The 20779-nt window shown below is 32.2% G+C and overlaps 1 protein-coding gene across 1 annotated transcript; it reads right to left on the reverse strand.

Moving 5' to 3' along the window:
• Positions 1-5251: 5251 nt before the first annotated feature.
• On the reverse strand, positions 5252-8624 carry LOC145607655 (reticulon-like protein B1). The gene is made up of 5 exons (XM_081663246.1): positions 8194-8624; positions 6531-6711; positions 6308-6449; positions 5899-5968; positions 5252-5804 (listed from the first exon to the last, which is right to left on the reverse strand). The coding sequence occupies exons 1-5, from the start codon at positions 8471-8473 to the stop codon at positions 5635-5637; spliced, it is 843 nt and encodes a 280-aa protein (XP_081519372.1). The 5' UTR covers positions 8474-8624; the 3' UTR covers positions 5252-5634.
• Positions 8625-20779: the final 12155 nt, after the last annotated feature.

Consider the following 20779-nt stretch of genomic DNA (forward strand, 5'->3'; position numbering starts at 1 on the left):
AAATCAAAGTTCGCTCTCTTGAGCAGGAGAGTCAGAAAGCAACCCTGCTACCCACCATGTTCAATGACATGCTTCAAGTTATGAAACGAAGTCATAGAAGTAGATATCTTATGTGAAAAAATGAAAACACCGTCAGATGGTCAGTTGGTCACCAACCATTATATTGGTCCGTTGCATGTAAGAAGTTATACTTTCCTTGAATTTGCAATTCTCATGGAGTGTCACTTTCTAGAAAGTGAGCAAAAAAAATTTGTTGGTCATACAAAGAAAATTTTTTATTTCCCCCTCACAGTGGGATATATAGCTTCTTATACTAATGTGACTCATATTTAAAACTGTCAAAAACTGACCCGACTCGAAAACCCGACCTGAACCGGCAATGATCTGAACCCAACCTATACCCGAACAATAGGGTGAGAGTAGTGACCTGTAACCCGACCTGAACCTGACCTGATGTTAACCGACAACCGATTTGATCCAATACTTTTTGACCTGAACCCGAATCTCACCCGACCTAAGAGTAATTGTCAACCAATTTAATCCGACCAACAGCAATCTAAACCCAAACTAATACCCGACCCAACAACAATCTAAAGTCTAAACCCAAACTAACACCTTATAATTTCTTCAAAAACCATGGATTATAACCTTCAATTTTGTAATTTTTTAACTTTTTTCGTCCGAAAATAAAAATTATTGAGAAATTAACCATGGTCCTTAATATCCTCCGAGAGTCCAATTGGGTCGGTGGAACCATCCAATATGCCCTTAAACGGTCATTTTACTCGTTCACAACTTGTAATGATTTCATAAACTCAAGCCTACCACGGACGTTTATGAAAACACATAATGATCATATGTGGTTTCAAACGGCATTATACGACCCCGAGATGCATCCCTTACGGTCTCAAGGATTTTCGCCACTGGGCCTCAAAACCACAAATTTTCCTCAAAAAGTATGGATCATACAATTTTGTAATTTTTTGACCTTTTTTCGCTCGGAAATAAAAATTATCGATATGTTTATCATGGTCCCTAATCTTCTCCAGGAGTCCAATTGGGTCGGTGGAACCATCCGATATGCTCTAAAACGGTCATTTTACTCGTTCACAACTTGTAGTGATTTCGCAAACTCAAGCCTATAACGGACGTTTATGACAACACATAATGATCATATGTGGTTTCAAACGGCATTATATGACACCGAGATGCATCCCTTATGGTCTCAAGGATTTTCGCCACCGGGCCTCAAAACCTCAAATTACCACAAAAAGCGTGGATTATCCTTCAATTTTGCAATTTTTTGACCTTTTTTCGCCCGGAAATAAAAATTGTCGAGATGTTTACCATGGTCCCTAATACCCTCCAGGAGTCCAATTGGGTCGGTGGAACCATCCGATATAACCTTAAACGATCCTTTTACCCGTTCAAAATTTGTAGTGATTTTTCGTAAACTCAAGCCTATAACGGACGTTTATGACAAAATATAATGATCATATGTGGTTTCAAATGGCGTTATATGACCCCAAAATGTATCCCTTAGAGTCTCCAGCCTTTTCGCCACCGGGCCTCGAAACCTCAAAATTTCCTCAAAAAACGTGAATTATAATCTTCAATTTTGTAATTTTTTGACCTTTTTTCGCTCAAAAATAAAAATTGTTGAGATGTTTAACATGGTCCCTAGTACCCCCTAGGAGTCCCATTGGTTCGGTGGAACCATCCGATATGCCCTTAAACTATCACTTTACCCATTCACAACTTGTACTCATTTCGCAAACTCAAGCCTATAACGGACGTTTATGACAACATATAATGATCATATGTGGTTTCAAACGGCAATATATGACCCCGAGATGCATCCCTTATGGTCTCAAGGCTTTTCGCCACCGGGCCTCGAAACCTCAAAATTTCCTCAAAAAACGTGGATTATAGCCTTCAACTTTGTAAATTTTTTTGACCTTTTTTCGCCCGAAAATAAAAATTGTCGAGAAGTTTACCATGGTCCCTAATACCCTCCAAGAGTCCAATTGGGTCGGTGGAACCATCCGATATAACCTTAAACGATCATTTTACCCGTTCAAAATTTGTAGTGATTTTTCGTAAACTCAAGTCAATAACGGACGTTTATGACAAGATATAATGATCATATGTGGTTTCAAACGACATTATATGACCCCGAGATGCATCTCTTATGGTCTCTAAGATTTTCGCCACCGAGCCTCAAAACCTCAAATTTCCTCAAAAAGTGTGGATTATAGCCTTCAATTATTTAATTTTTTTACCTTTTTTCACCCGGAAATAAAAATAGTTGAAATGTTTACCATGGTCTCTAATACCCTCCAGGAGTCCAATTTGGTTAGTGGAACCATCCGATATGCCCTTAAAATATCATTTTACATGTTCACAACTTGTATAGATTTCGCAAACTCAAGCCTATAACGGACATTTATGACAACATAAATGATCATATGTGGTTTCAAACGGCATTATGTGACTCCGAGATGCATCCCTTATGGTCTCTAGGATTTTCGCCACCGAGTCTCAAAACCTCAAAATTTCCTCTAAAAGCGTGGATTATATAGCCTTCATTTTTGTAATTTTTTTGACCTTAAAAATTAAAATTGTCGAAATGTTTACCATGGTCCCTAATACCCTCTAGGAGTCCAATTAGGTCGATGGAACCATCCGATATGTTCTTAAACGATCATTTTACATGTTCACAACTTGTACTAATTTCGCAAACTCAAGACTATAACGGACATTTATGACAAAATATATTGATCATACGTGGTTTAAAAACGTCAATATATGACCCCTGAGATGCATCCCTTATGGTCTCAAGGCTTTTCGCCAACGAGCCTCGAAACCTCAAAATTTCCTCAAAAAGCATGGATTATAGCCTTCAATTTTGTAATTTTTTGACCTTTTTTCGCCCGAAAATAAAAATTGTCGAAATGCTTACCATGTTCCCTAATACCCTCCAGGTGTCCAATTGGATCGGTGGAACCATCCGATATGTCCTTAAACAAACATTTTACCCGTTCACAACTTGTAAAGATTTCGCAAACTCAAGCCTATAACGGACGTTTATGACAACATATAATGATTATATGCGGTTTCAAACGGCAATATATGACCCCGAGATGCATCCCTTATAGTCTCAAGGCTTTTCGCCACCGGGTCTCGAAATCTCAAAATTTCCTCCAAAAGCATGGATTATAGCCTTCAATTTTGTAATTTTTTTACCTTTTTTCACCCGGAAATAAAAATTGTTGAGATTTTTACCATGGTCTCTAATACCCTCTAAGAATCCAATTGGGTCGGTGGGACCATCCGATATGCCCTTAAACGATCATTTTACCTGTTCACAACTTGTACTGATTTTGCAAACTCCAGCCTATAACGGACGTTTATGAAAACATATAATGATTATATGTGGATTCGAACGGCAATATAAGACCCCAAGATGCATCCCATATGGTCTCAAGGCTTTTCACCACCGGGCCTCGAAATCTCAAAATTTCCTCAAAAAGCGTGGATGCCTTCAATTTTATAAATTTTCAAACTTTTTTCGCCCGGAAATAAAAATTGTCGAGATGTGTACCATGGTCCCTAATACCCTCCAGGTGTCCAATTGGATCGGTGGAACCATCCGATATGCCCTTAAACGATCATTTTACCTGTTCAAAACTTGTACAGATTTCGCAAACTCAAGCCTACCACGGACGTTCATGACAACATATAATGATCATATATGGTTTCAAACGGCATTATATGAACCTGAGATATATCCCTTCGGGTGTCAAGTGTTTTCGCCACCGGGCTCCGAAACCTCAAAATTTTCTCAAAAAGCATGGATTATAGCCTTCAATTTTGTAATTTTTTGACTTTTTTTCGCCCAAAAATAAAAATTGCCGAGATGTTTACCATGGTCCCTAATATCTTTTGGGAGTCCAATTGGGTCGGTGGAACTATACAAATATGCCCTTAAACGGTCATTTTACCCGTTCATAACTTGTAGTGATTTTGTAAAGTCAAGCCTATCATGTACATTTATGACAACATATAATGATCACATATGGTTTCAAACGTCATTATATGACCCCGAGATATATTCCCTATGGTCTCAACACTTTTTGCTACTGGGCCCGGAAACCTCAAAATTTCCTCAAAAAGTGTGGATTGTAGCTAGAGCTGTGAAAAACTGACCCAACCCGAGAACCCGACCTTAACCGACAATGATCTGAACCCTGCCTGTACTCAAACAATGGGGTGAAACTAGTGACCTGTAACCTAACCTGATCTTAACTGAAATCCGAGTTGATCCAATACTTTATGTCCTGAACCCGAATCTGCACCCGACATGATAGTAACCGTCATCCAATTTAATTCGACCCGAAAACAATCCAAATCCGAACTAGTACCCGACCCAATTAAAACCTGAACTCGAGTCATGGAAGGTTTAATAAAATTTTATATACCTTTTATTTAGCTTATGTACTGGTATAATTCTATAAACCCTCTATATGAATTAATAAAATCTTTTGTTCAGCTTATATACCTTTTGTTCTCTATTACTGGTATATAGGTTTAATAAAATATTGATGATGCTTGATCAAATTATGGAAGGCGTAATTATATAGTTCAACTTGGCCACATCGATATTTATTAGAATTGAACTTGAACCAAAACCCGATTCAACACTAACCCAACCTGAATCTACCATCTTGTTAACCCATCCAACCCGACTCAACACAACCCGAACCTGAAATTGAACCCGATATGATTTTAACTCGAATTGAACCCAGCCTATATCCGAAAAGGTGAACGACCCGTTATAACTTGAACTGAAATTGATCTGTCCTGAACCTGATCAGAAGCTAGATTGACCCGATATAAGATGATCCTGATTTTAACCCGAGACCTAATTTGACCTGACTTAAACCCGACTTGAATACTCGAATTGACAGCTGTATTTATAATTCTTACTCTTCACAGTTCATACACGTGAAATAACTCACTGTTTTTTTGAAAATTGCAGAAATTTTATAGGATTCCTTTATTGTTTCAAAGGAAATACTTCTGTAAGATTATAGTGGACGAACAGACTTGGAAAATTGGCATCAGTGTAAAGAGTACAAAGTAAAAGGCAAAATATGGATCCCGATCTTCAATCCCTTATGATATTCTCCCTAATAAAAAAGGGGTTTTGACCAACAATCTCACAAATCTGATAGTTTTCTTCTAAAAAGATCAAAAATTTACTGGATATTTATTCACCAACATTGCTCCTTAAACCCAGCTCATGCAGGAGGATTAAAGGAGAGACAGAAAGCAAGGCATAATCGAGGGTATGAAAGTACAAAATTACATTATTGTTCATCTACTTCATCCTATAATATTGCAAGGTACTGAACATAATACTAGAAACTATAGGTGTTTAAACAGAATCCAGGACTAGGAACTATCTTACAAAGCACCTGGTTCATTTCAAATATCATATACGTTGAAAAACAATTAACAAGGGTTCCTAAATCACATAGAGAGTTGAAACTTCTACCCAAAAAAACAACAGCAGCAGGGCATATATCAGCGTGAACCTTGTCGACTCATAGCTAGCTCTAAATTATCACCTTATGCAGCCTTCTTGTCTTTCAAGGGCCCTCTTGGAATCTTGCTCAAGAACTTCTCATCGGCTACAGCATACTGCCTCTTGAGCTCCTTTGATGCCTTCTCAGCGAAAGAATCTACATGGTCCTCATACTTCTCATAGAGCACAGGTACGGTGTGCAACAGAACAAACACTGATTCAAATACCAAACACACTCTAGTTAGAGAAACGTTAAATGTATATACACCACTATACATACATGAAGTTTGTCAAAACAAGTATCTTACAAAGGTACACAAGAGTCAGGAAGTTGAACCAACTTCCTACGATTGACAGAACCCACAAGCCTGCTACCACCTGTTAGCAAATCAGTTTCAAATGTTAACAATAAGCTGTTAAAAAAAGAAATCAGCATTGCTAGACACCATTAGGAATGGGAAATACGACTACATATATGGCATAATCCCAAAAACTTTGCAATATTGTATAAGAGCATGAATTTCCCTAGCATAACAATGTGGACAAGCCAATTGAGCTGCCAGGTGAATTGAGGTAACATTGTCAGTTGCTTATGCCATTATATCCAATTTCTCTGAACAACTATATTTAATATCATACCCCATGCACATAAGATTTGATATGATGAAGAGAAACCATTGTAACCAATAAGAATTAAGAAAAGCTTAATAAACATACTGCGAGGAACTTTTTAAGCTCTTTCCCAGAGGCAATGTCCCGTAGCAAAGAAAGAGCTCGGTTGATCTCAAATCTTAATACTGAGATAAATTCTCTGAGAGCATTATCGGGAATGTGAACATCGGGAATACTTGGAGGAGCCCTAGCCAACACAAGACAACAAAGTTAAGAAGGAAGATTCTTAAAAGCAAGGGTGGACAACTGCAATGTACACACTGCTTACTTGTTGAGAAATGCAGAAGCTTTTGACCAGAGGAAAAGGACCGTAAGAGTAAATATCAAAATGTGGCAGAGCAGGGTCAGCAAGTGATATTGAAGTAACTCAATAACAAACCAAACAACAGTAGCTACACCAAGTGCAGAGGCAGAAATCTTCTTGTTCCTCCATAGGAAAACATCAGCAGCTGTAGCCAAAAGTTCAAATCATTCCAAACTTAGAGGTGAACAAAAACAAAACATAAGTTGGACTTGTTGGAGTAAAGAAAAAAAACTCACAGGAAGTACATGAAAGTAAAGATTCCAGGTTATAGACATCTATAGATTAGAAGAAGATTGTCTAAGACTCTTGTCAATCACTTTCTAAAGGCATTATCCTCCCCTCTAACCCTTACAGCCATGTCAAGTTACAGCCACACCGAACAACCATGGAGTATACCCCCGGCCCTTCCCAAGAAAAAAAAAAAAGGCTACCGCATCCTAGAGAGTGGACTCAGTCCTTTAAGGATTTACTCCTTGAATACCTCCAATTAGCATATACATCCCAAAATTGTACCTAATCAAGGATAACCCCAATTACACCTAAGAATGGACCCTCTGGTGGATATTTCTAAGTAATGATTTCCTAAGCATTCTCTAACAAGAAATTACCCATAAGTAATGATCTCTTAAGCGTACTCTAACAAGAAATTACCCCAATAGACCAATAGTCATGAAAATTAAACAACGGTACATATTTCAGAACCAAGGATCAACTCCACAACAGTAATCATAGCTCACTTTAACTTGGCAAAACTCCTTTTCAACCCCGCCTTCTTCTTCTTATTCTTCTTTGTCTACCATGTCAATATGTCTAACTGTTTAGGCACCCTCCAAAAGACTAATGCAATATGTTGACCTATCCCAATTCCCTGAAAATATCATTTATTGTGAACAATGAAATCCTTGCAACAAGATATGACTTAAAGATGATGGATTGAAAGAATTTCTGTATTCAAAATAGACCAGGTTGTGCAAAAAGATTACAGCATACGGTACACGAAAAGGCAACAGAACAAGCAAATGAAGATGATCAAAAAGGTGAAAATGAAAGGCAAAAAAATTAATTTCCTTTTTACAAAAAGTCAATTTAATTAAGCAATACTCTAGAAGCAATCTAACTCCAACAATTCCTCAAAATCATTAAATAAAAATAAAAAATAAATAAATAAAGCAATACTTTAATCTAACTCCAACAATTGTTCAATTCCCAAAAATTACACCATACTTTTGCACCACCTTTTTTCTAATACAGAAACCAAATACTTGATTTTTATAATGAAAAATCTGGTAGAAACAAATACTTGAGTTTTATAATGAACAATCTACTAATTTTGTAATAAGAATCTATTATTACACTATTAATCAGACAAAATTCCAATCTACAGATATCAAACTAAACAGAAATTCAACAATAACACCAAATTAATTTGTCAATTTTACGCCAAAATCATGAAATCAAATTTTAAACCTACATCATCAACTAAATTAATTTCCTTATTTCGCACCTTTGATTCCAATAAAATTAAAATCAACCTTAAACAGCATACAAATCAATAGAAAAAAACGATAATCTTATAAAAAAAGTTAAAATGAATCGAAATGAAAATGAAAAGGAGAGAGAAACGAACGTTTGCCACCACCGAGAACTTGATGAACAGGCTTCTCCCGGCCAAAAAGGCGATAGATCTTAGACGAAGTAGAAGAAGGAACAGCAGCAGAAACCTCAGGCTCAGGAAGAACTTCCGCCGGAGGAACATGAGCAGAAGAAGGAGAAGAAACAGGGGATTTCTTCTTCTTGTCATGACTTTCATCATCTGAGGAAGACGAAGAAGAATCATGGTGACCGTGAATCTTATCAGAGATCTTATCCATCAAGGATTCATGGTGTTCTTGAGGAAGGTCGGACATGGCTGCTTCAATGGCGGAAGGAAGGAGGAAAAGGAGGAGAGAGAAAATGGAGGATGAATGGGAGAATGTGAGGGGGATGGGTGGGATGTTGGAGGGTGAAAGAAACGAGGAATGAGTGAATTGACGGTGTTAGATTTGACGGAGTTTTGAGAAGGGGGAGATATTTGAGGGAGGAGGTGACACGTGGGAGGGTGGAATTTTAAGGAGTGGCATATGGAAAATGGAAATGGAATGGAAGAGAGAAAGAGTATATTTTTTGGGGTCGTGGGATCTACATGTGGTGCACTCATTGCTCCCCATTTGCCTACCCTTTTCTAGGTTTTTTTTGGTTGACAAAATTAAATTTTGTTTAGGAATCCAAATTTTGTGAATTTTTTTTTTTTTTTTTTTTTTTTTAGTGGAGTAAAATATTTGGGAATTAGACAAAATTTTGTTTGGCTTTAAAAAATTGTTCGGTTCAAAATATTTGCTTCAATTTAACTTTTACAAATGGTTAACAGGTGCGCATAGTCAGTTATGTTTGAAAATTTTTCTTGGTTTAGAATTATGTCACGTTAATAGTTGGTACTTGGTAGTATTGATTAGGGAAAATATGTAAACAAAAATTTTTAGGAGTAAAATGTGCACAATATTCTAAAGAGTTTTATAAAAGAGTCAATAAACATTAATAAGAGTATTTCTCCAAAAAAAAAAAAAAAAAAAAAAAAAAAATGTAATTTAGTATATAAAATAGTTTAGAGGATATAATTGTCTATATACTATTTATACGAGTTATCTCAAACTTTTTAAAATATAGGAGTTTACATATTTTATTTTGACCTCCATTTGTGTTATGTATGGGATTTCATATTAGCATCTATATCCTATTCAAAAAAAAAAAAAAAAAAATATTACTGTACCATCTATATCGGTCAAAATGCACATAAAAAAAATAATTTTTTTTTTTTTTTTGAATCATAAAAAAAATAAAATAAAATAACTAAAAAAAATATTGCTCAGCCTCACAAGCAAATTATACCCTTCCATGAGTTCCATCTCCTTTTATGGGTTGGGCTGTTAGTTAGCCCATTAAATTAGACCTTAAATACAATAGGTCAGTTAGCCCAAAATATGTTTACAGTTATACAGTACTTGTCTAGTTGTATAACTTGTATTTGGCTAGTGTACATGAGCTATTGAGGTTGCATCTAGGTCATCAAGCTCATCATCTAGAAGATTGGTCGGTAGAACACCAATATATATGTTCTCAAAGATTGTTCCAAAAATCACTCTAAAGTGTCCAAACTTGTAAAAGCTAAAATTCAATAAAAAGGACTTAAACCAAAGTCATCAGTTCATCATTCTATCAAAATCTCAACAATGATACAACACGAATGTAAACATACATGACTAAAGAAGATGCAACTCAGTACGTCGTAGATTAAAAGGTATAACAGAGAGCATCCTATAAGATTTTCTACCAAATATTGTACATACATAAATCATTTTGTAACTTGGACTTACCAATAACATGGTGAAATAACTCCAAAGTCGTGGAACCGAAAACGAATTTCTTCTCTTTCTCTCATTTTGATGGAAGATGAAGGTGTTTTGAAGATGATACTTGTAGTATGTTTTCATATTATCATCAAGAAATAGACATCGGATTTTTCTAAACAAAATATGATAATGCCATGGAATATTGGCATATGCTCATATTTTGCAAGGAAGTAGGACATGCTGAAATAGAATATGCCTTCTCGGATAAATTGGGCCTTTAATGTTGTTAGTTATAACTACTTAATCACTACATGTTTCGGAGAGTGTCTAGCCCAATAATTGAGCTGTATAATCGGCCTGCCAATTAATCAATTGGCCCAACATTTATTACATGGGCTCAAAACTTGTGTTTTATCATTTAATGGTTTTTTCATTTATAACCCCACTCCATATCACATGAGCAGTAAAAATCTAAAAATCTTGCAATGCAATAATTCATACTTTATTTATTTGGCCATCTTACCTTTTTTTTTTTTTTTTTTTTTTTAGGGGATTGGGCATCTTTATTTAACTATACTGTGTTAGAAAAACAAATAAAATAAAATAAACCTATTTTTAATACATACTTCGTATATTACAGCTATAAATTTATTTTTTTTAAAAAAAATTGAAATAAAAAGGCTCAAGATTGCTGCCTAATAGTAATAGATTTGACTAAAAATATAATCATGCTTATGTAGGTCATACGTCATCAAGTGAAGAAAATTCAAAAAGAAAAGGTAAAACTCACATAGTTACAATTTTCTAACATACTTTTACCATGCCATATTCATGATAATAAAAAGCAAAATCCGTCTTACATTTCAATGGATAGTGAAATAAGTGAGAGTCATAAAAATGATATAGATTTACTAACACTATGCGCAATTTGGTTATAATTTTAAAACTTGCTAGGGGTTTTAATCATTGCCTTTGGAATAACTTTTAGTGTAAAAAATTCATACAATGATGTTCAACAAAGTAAATTGAATAACAGTTACTAGTTTGTTTTGCGCATGATCTAAGTACGTTTTAGTATTGTGTTTTCGTGATCTATTTTATTATGAAAACGTCTTAATAAATTAAGTTAGTACTTGTAACTAACTAATATGGAGTATTTTATAGAACAATCAATAGCTGATAGCAACTACAATAAGGCCTTGTTCTTTTGAGCTTCTGGGTAGAGTAGAGCAGATTGAAGTAGAGCAGAGCCGAGCCGAGCCGAGCAGAGCAAAGCCGAGCAGATATTATTATTATTATTATTATTATTATTATTATTATTATTATTATTATTATTATTTATAAATATTATAATTACTATTATTATCATTATTATAATTACTATTATTACTAAATATTAATCATTATAATATTATTATTAATTATTAATTATTATTATTATTATATATTAATTTTTAATAATATTATTATTATTATTAAATATTAATTATTATTAAATATTAATATTTATTATTATTATTATTATTATTAAATGTTAATATTATTATTAAATATTAATTATTATTATTATTAAATATTAATTATTTATTATTGTTAAATATTAATTATTATTATTATTATTACAAATTAATTATTATTATTATTAAATATTAAAAATTAATTATTTTTAAATATTATTTATTTATTATTATTGTTAAAAATTAATTATTATTAAATATTAATTATTTATTTATTATTATTAAATATTAATTATTATTATTATTATTACTAAATATTAATTATTATTATTAAATATCAATTATTATTATTATTATTATTATTATTAAATATTAAATATTAAATATTAAATATTAATTATTATTATTAAATATTAATTATTATTATTATTATTATTATTAAATATTAATTATTATTATTATTATTATTATTAAATATTAATTATTATTATTATTAAATATTAATTATTATTATTATTAAATATGATTTATTTATTTATTATTAAATATTAATTATTATTATTATAATAATTCAATATTAAGTATTAATTTTAAGTAGAGCAGGGCAGGGCAGGGCAGAGCAAAGCAGAGCAGCTCTAAAGAACAAGGCCTAAGTTAATTCCAAACTGCCTATTCTTTAAATAGAAATAGGTCGTAAGAATAATAGAAAATAAATGCTAATAATGGCTACTTACAAATCTGGTTCCCCTTTGTGGGATTTTTCAAAAAAAAAAATAATAATAAAATATACTCCATCATTCCATCATCACTCTCGGAAAGACAAACATAGCCAATACAAGAGGCGTGTACGAAAACGAGTAGATTGACCGTTTTAAGAAAAATTGGATGGTTCCACCCACCCAGTTGGACTCTCGGAGAGTATTAGGGACCATGGTAGACATCTCATCGATTTTTATTTCCGGTCGAAAAAAGGTCAAAAAATTCCAAAATTGAAGGCTATAATCCACGTTTTTTGAGAAAATTCTGATGTTACAGGGCCCGGTGGCGAAAAGTCTTGAGACCCTAAGGGATGCATCTTAGGGTCATATAATGACGTTTGGAACCATATATGACCATTATATGTTGTCAAAAAATGTCTGTGGAAGGCTTCAATTTACGAAATCGGTGCAAGTTTCGAACGGAAAAATTGACCGTTTTAAGGCATATTGGATGGTTCCACCCACCCAATTGGACTCCCGGAGGGTATTAGGGACCATGGGAAACATCTCGGCAATTTTTATTTCTGGGTGAAAAAAGTTCAAAAAATTCCAAAATTAAAGGCTATTATCCACGCTTTTTGAGGAATTTTTGAGGTTACGAGGCCTGGTTGCGAAAGGTTGTGAGATCCTAGTGGATACATCTTAGTGTCATATAATGCCGTTTGGAACCATATATGACCATTATATGTTGTCATAAATGTTCGTGGTAGGCTTGAGTTCACGAAATTAGTGCAAATTTGGAACAGGTAAATTGACTATTTAAAGGCATATTGGATGGTTGCACCCACCCAAATAGACTCCTGGGGTGTATTAGGCTCTATGGTAAGCATCTCGACAATTTTTATTTTCGGGTCAAAATAAGTGGAAAATTGTCCAAAATTGAAGGCTATAATACATGATTTCGGATCAATTTTTGACATTTTTTCAAAAAATGAATTGAATGTGTTTGATGACTCATGGGTCATATAAGGAGGTTTGAAACCATAAGACACTGATATAGATGTCCATAAAGTACCAAGAATGAGTTTTGCCTCTATTTTAAATTCATGGAAATGTAGTAATGTCATATAAGTGTAATAATATGATGTGATGTGACTTTAGTGATGTTATATATTTATAATGATGTCATATAAGTGTATTAAAGTGATTTGACTTGACTATAATAATGTCATATTATGTAAATAAATTTTTAATGATGTGATGTCATAATATGACATGAGTGTACTTATACATAGTACGAGTACAAGTAAATTGAATCCCTTACATGATGATACATTAAAATGATAAATAAATGAGTTCCAAAATCAATTAAATTTAGTATACATATAATCCGTAATAATTAATTTGAATTGAAATTATTACTCATTGTAACTATAATTACGCGATACACATACCCGAAATCAACGAAATTGCTTGCTAGAGATATAATTAGATCATAATAGTATGGTTAATTAGCATCATCAATCTTAATCCAACAACATAAATTCAACTACCAACTACCACTATCGATTATCTTGTTGATGTTCCCTAACTTACCTACAAATAAACAAATATAAAGAGAGAATTATCTAAGGTAAAGAAACTTGTTACTCCTACTAACCATGAAAATTGTGGGGGCCATTAAATCCAAATTGTAGCTTTGGCTTTGTTCATCATCATGAATTTGAGGGCATAGAATCTTTGATTGCAATGATTATTATGTCCATAATATATGAGTCCGTGAAATCGTTGTTTGATTGATAGATTTTTCCCATGAATCTAATTGACCAATTTGAATTTATCTTATTTTATAATTTTATTCTATTTTTGTTTTATTTTATTTAATATTTTTTTATATAAAAATTAGTGAGACGAAAAAAATGATGGCCAGGAGACAGCTCTAGCCGACCCATAGCAAAGTCTTCAATTGTTCACGAGATAATGTTGGGCTTTTTGCTCTTTTTTCATTCTTAGCTTTTTCTTTCTCACTTGTTTTCTTTTGATGAATTATTCTTTCTTATCATTGCATTTAGATAATTACAAAGTATTAGTGAGATTATTACAAATGTATTATTGACAAATTGAATAGGTAGAAAACTTTTCCAATGAAGTATATCTTGTATGACTAATAAACTATAGCATTACGGAATAAAAGTTGTAGATTATTCATCTAGCTAATTTTTACATGATTGAACTTGTAGACATGAACTTAATAGAAATTAGTTTGGATAAATCGTACTTTGGGTAGTTATAATGTACCTTTATTTTTCATAAATTATTCTAAATTAGTGGCTTTAAATTTGAAATTAATGTAAATAAGGTGAACCATGAACAGAATAGTATCGATCTTAGTATAATAACTATATGTATGAAACGTCAAAGCGCATAGTACATTAATCATAACTGCTTCTTACCAATGTTATTATTTTGCAAATTTGAAGCATGATCAATTCAAGGCTAACTCTTAAGAGTCTTAACTAACATATACAAGTACATATCTAGAGATCACTTGTACACAATACACTTTATTCATAGAAAGTGTGTTGTATACACCTACTAAGGCTCTATAAGAGTAGTCTCAAACTCTCATAGCAAAACACATGTATGAAAATTACTTTTCATAAGCTTTTGTAAATTAAATACAGATTTCTTTTAGTTTAACACTTCAATTTACCTTCTAATAATAATAAACAACATACTCAAAAAATGAATTTCCAACTATAAAGGAGTAAAAGAAATTGGTCACATCAACTTTACTACATACTCTTTCTTTGCTAAGGCTCCTTTGAGCCCCTTTGCCTTTAAATTTATCTTTTAACAAGTATGAAAAATTATTTACATTTTACAAATGCTCTTTATTTCTTTATCTTTAGTACTAAAGCTAGGAGACTAAAATTAAAGTGCAATTTACGAATGCATGTTGTATAGAATAGCTAGGTGGACTTTACAACTTCGGATACCTCCTCTTTTCTTTGAGTCAAAATGGATAAATTACCTTTAAATAACTCGAAAGGATAAAAAGGCTGAATAAAGGAATTTCAAAGTATAGGTTAGTAGGACTACAAATAACTGTAAAGCTCTTTTTATTTTATTTTTAGAGCAAAATTTTAAAGTTTTAAGGTTTTAATTTTGAGTCTAAATAGCCTAAGAAAAGCTTTAGGTCAAACCTTTTTTTTTTTTGGGGAGGGCAATAACTTAATATGGAGGTCCTCTTGTTTCATACAGAGTAATATTTGCAACAATTTTACTAACACAATTACTATCAATGTACAATTTGATCACAAATATATATATAATCAAAAAATAATTATAGTATTAAAAAACTGATAATTATAAAATATAAATTGAGACCAATAAAACAATGTACTAAAACATTACTACACAATACAATAACATTGTATTTTTATAAACGGGTAAAGATAAATATTTATACGTAGTATATAAATGATTACAAGTATGTCGCAAATAATATGAATCGATAGAGGGAGTAAATAAAAAAATGATGGAACTGCTTTTGATGGTGAAAGTAATTGGCTTGTGAAAGTGTATAAAAATATTCTGCAAATAAATGAAGGGGTGCTCTCTAAAGTCTAAAAGCAAAGGAGAGACATTTCATTAGGTAATTGGTGTATTTTGAGGAGCTCTATCTTTTTCTTTCTTTTTGGCCTTTTCTTTCGACACACACGCATATTTACTCACTTTCTTTGGCTTCTTTTGGGAATTTTCTTCTCTTCTCTTCTTCTTAACCTTTTTACTAGTTTTTACTCACTTGGTTGTTATTAGTACTTACAACTAGACTATTCTTGAGCTTTAGGTTTCACCATGAAGTAATGTCTATATTCAGTATTGACTCGAGTTTCAAACTTTCAAATTAGTGTACTATAGTCAAAATCTATTAGGTACACCAATTAATGTACTACAGTATATTCAATTCTTGAATGTCTTGAACTTGTATTCCACTCCACTCGAGTGGCTTGGTGACCATTTATTGAAAAATGATTGATGACATACCACTATACCAGAGTGCATATAGAGAGAACGAGTAAATATATATAATAGCCCACCTAATTACTCCGATACTTCCCCTTCACTACTTTTTAAAATCGTGTACATATGTGAAACATTGTTATTCTAACATGCACATGTAATTTTATTTATGCTTAATGTATCCAAAATTGCTGACTTGTACATCCTTTAATTTTTTGTGTCCATACAAAATGTATTTATGTACCGCTTATACAAATGTGTCTAATTTAAGTTTTTTTATGCCATTAGAACATTTCTAGCGTAAATCATATATAATATGTATACATCCGAGATTTGTTGGTGTACATTAAAATTTTTTTAAAAAATATTGCTAGTAAGAGCTTGTGTAATTTCATATGCTAGCAGGTCACTAGCGAACAGTTATTGGAACAAGAGTAGTGTGTTTGTTATGATTCTTATGACGTACTGTTCTTATACGGTGGAAATCAAATATTGATGATTATGCCAAACTCGTTTTGTAGATTGCGGTAAAATCATTCAAGATTTCGAGTTATTGTTGGCGATGTCAAAGGACCATTCTCCATTAATCTTGAAAATTAAGGGGTTTAATTTTTCATAAATTTATGGCTTTTACCCATGTTGTGCTGATGTTGCGGTACCACGATCAACCAATTGGCCTGCCCTAGCTAAATTAGTACAGTACTAGGATGGAGAAAAGTTAAATAGAAGAAGGAAAAGTGTACAAAAAAGAAAGAGCTAAACATGAAGGTAAAGAAAGCTTCTTTTGTTTTACCAATGCATGAGAAAACAGGTTGACCTGCGAGAGATTGAGAGGATTCTAATCGATATGACAGTCTTTGTAACCTTCCAAAAATAAAGGTCTTAAAACTAATGTGATACATAAAACAAACAAGATGACTCGGTGTATAGCAAAGTTTTTTAAAAGATTAACACTGTGTTGGTTAAGTCGATAGAGAAAACAAAAGAATAGGGGTGTACTTTTAATTAGGTTTTTAGAAGTTCTAAAAACAAACTTTGTACTTAACGACATGCAATTAGGTTTTAACTTGCTTGTACTAGGTCACTTGATGTACCAAATTAAAGGCATCCTAACAAGTACATTTGCCTTGGACTCTTGGAGGTTTATGAAATATATGGCATTAATCAAATAGACGTATACCGCATTTATGAGCAATTAATTGGTTGTTTCATAATTTTGCATACAGTGTTACCATCAGAAAAGTTGAGAAAGGGACTTTGATGTTGATACATTTCTATTTTTTCGAAGAAGAAACCATTCTAAATGATGTTGTATAGAGTAATAGAGATCGAGAGGGGATTGGTATTTGGTACGCTTAATTAGGAATCTAATTCTTTATTTTGAGTGATTATGCTGATTTTTTGTTGTTGGATTGGTGATGATAAGGATTTCATTTCGCTGTACAAAGTTCATATTAAGGAATGTTTTGAATAAGGAAAATATTATTATTGTACCGATTATATTTAATGAGCTTCATTTAACTTATCATAAACATATTAGCTTTAACTTTGAACTTGTCATTTCCACTTATTTCATATACGTTACTCAGTACTACTTTTTCTTGATAAAAATAAAACTAGATATAATAATATTCAAGTCATATTAGACCACATAAGTCCATAATTTTCTCGTGTGCATCAAAAAAAATATATATTAGACCGTAATGTATAAAATTTTTTGTTCATGTATAACTACTCTAAAAATCTAGATATCTTTAATTGCATATTAAAATAACTTATTGGAGTAAAAAATTACATATTTGAAAAGTTACATTGAGATTGAGACCAACAAAATACGCACATTAAGATTGAGACCGACATAACGCGTACATACAATGTGTAGCACGATGGGAGAATCTTCTAGACAAAGTATCATTCGACCATTAGATGTGTACGTAAGTAGCATGCAATATTCAACATCATTTTGCCATGGCAATGAAAACATCCACGTAGAAGGCGTAATGGCATGGCCAAGTAACAGCTTCATTTGCGACTCATTTTGAATAAGTGAAGGGACAACCAAGTTCCAATGGACCAACCATTTGCCCATCACTTATGTTGTCCAATTACTCATTTATTGCTATTCGTATATGCCATTTCACATATTAATTACCCAAAATGGATTTTCAGATTGCAAATTTGATTCGCAAAAAATGTTGATCTTCATTTATCTCCTCTCCACTCTAATCTTCCTTTAGCTCATCTATGCACTCCATTATGTTGTCTTTTGGTTAATACATTGTGTGTACTTGAATGTTTGTATTATTAGCATGTTCAGAAATGATGAATTGGCCACATACATAAAAAAGAAAATATATACTATAAAAAACAATTAAGATAGATAACTCTTCACTTGATTTAACTTATATTACATCATAAATTCCTAATTAGGGTTGATACATTATTATTCTTCTCCTACTTGAACCAATAATGGCGAAAGATTAGACTTATAATATTTTTTTTAAAAAAAAAGGGTTATAAGAGAATTACTCACAATTATATATTGGCTAATTGACTGATCAAGAGTAAGAAAATTGAGTGATACAATAGGTTGGTGTAATTTTTTTCATCGTGATTGTAGTATGAGTATATAAATTCTCCCTCACCCCACTTGTAGACGTTCTAGTTAGGAAACATCATTGTAATGAATTCCATTAGTAATATACACTTTAACTATATTACCTCTCTATTTTAGAACATTAAAAAATTATTAGTGACGCAATTGACAATAATGCATATTTCTCTTTCACTCAAAAACGAAAATCAAGCTAACAATTTTACCTTTACATCTTGTTAAGCCAAAACTCTATCAATCGGTTGCATAATTGCGCAATTGTAATAAAGGCGGAGCTTACACATACGTAGGCTAGAGCCGTGTCATAAAAAAAGCTGTCACTCTGTCAATTACTGTAAAATATATAATGAGCGTCTTTAATCGACACATACAAATTAAACGATAAGCTATAATGATTGAAAACTTTAACTTAGTTCAAGAAGAAGGGTTATATATTCAATTGAAACCTAGGCCTCACATAAATAAAATTATGGAAGGTCCGCAACTCTTATGTAATTGTATGGTTAAGAAAATGGAAGAGGTGGGATTAGAATAGGGGAATGAGCCGTAAAATGAAAAAGGAACAAAAAGTCCGAGAGTAACGTAGCCGGGTATCCCTAACTTTGTCTTCACTCAAATACTCCTTAATTCGTAATATCTTGTTCCCTTTTCATTACGTACTTTGTATCTAACTCCCATTTTACACCCTTTTCTTTGTCTTCCTCTTAGACACACTCCCTTCGAGATTTACCTGCAACCAACATTTTCCTTATTCACTACTTACTTCATATTTTTTTATTGTTATATTAATTCTTTAATGATCATTTTTATATCATCAATTCAGCATTCATTACATTATTATTTTATTACTAGTATTTAATAATGAATTGAAGATTGGTTTTTACTTTTAATAGCGCGCATAGGGTGAATTGGAGATTTATGATGCAATCTATTGTCAATTGTTGTTACGAATATTAGATACAAAGTGTTATTGATTCTGTGCTTAGTTATATCAATGGCTAGATCTTGCTAGATTTGTGTTAGCCCATGTTTTTCAATACAAATATTTTATAATCGACAGATAATATAAGGATAATAACGGTCTAAAACTTAATGTACATATTTAATAAAAAAGGAACAACTAAAAGAAAATAACATAAATACGCAGTAGTAATTTTGTCATGCAATTCCTTCGATTTTTTAAGATGAAATAATGAAACACTTTGATCTTTACACTATTCATATACTTATTCACTATTTTTTTTCCTAGTAATTTAATTTCAAGAAAAACCATAATCAAGTGCAATATTATTAGATTTGCTTTCACTTTTATTTTCAAAATACCATTTTCCTGCAAATAATTAATCAAATATATCAATGATTGAAATGAACGTGCTCAAAATGAGAGTGTTTCAAGTCTTCAACTAAGAGTTGTTTTGTTTACCTTATTACTTTCATTTATTTAAAGTCTAATAAATTCAGATCAAATACGATTTGATCATTGAAAACAAGTTCTAATATGAATCACCCAAGTCATAGTTACAATTAAAATAAGTTAATTTCATATATGTTCAGATAAGTGAAATCTAGTGAATATTGCACATTTTAAAATTTTTAAATAAGGTGAGATTAGATAAATAAAACACATCCTTAATTAAACAAAGAAACTACACATGTATATTACAGTAATCATTTTCCTTTCCCAATGCCTTACGAGGTACATCTACCTGTAAAAGGGAACAAGTTTAATGTTAAACAATGTACAAGCTTATACCTCCACAAGAATTAAATGGATGATATTTTTTTTTTTTCTCTCTCTCTCGAGGGAATATAAGTGTGGCATGGCCTTACCACATATTGTTCATTGGCTCATTGCTGATTATTACGGAGTATTCTACTTCGTATATTTTACCTTGTCGGGCTCTAACCCCTCTTTAGCAAAATAAATTATCAAAATGTTCAAAAAAGGTTTTTAGATTATTGTATAGATGAGTCATCTACCCTTATATAATACGAAGTACATATGAGTCATCTACCCTCGTACAATACAAAG

The sequence above is a fragment of the Chenopodium album genome, chromosome 23 (assembly GCF_948465745.1).
Source record: "Chenopodium album chromosome 23, dcCheAlbu1.1, whole genome shotgun sequence".
NCBI lineage: Eukaryota > Viridiplantae > Streptophyta > Magnoliopsida > Caryophyllales > Amaranthaceae > Chenopodium > Chenopodium album.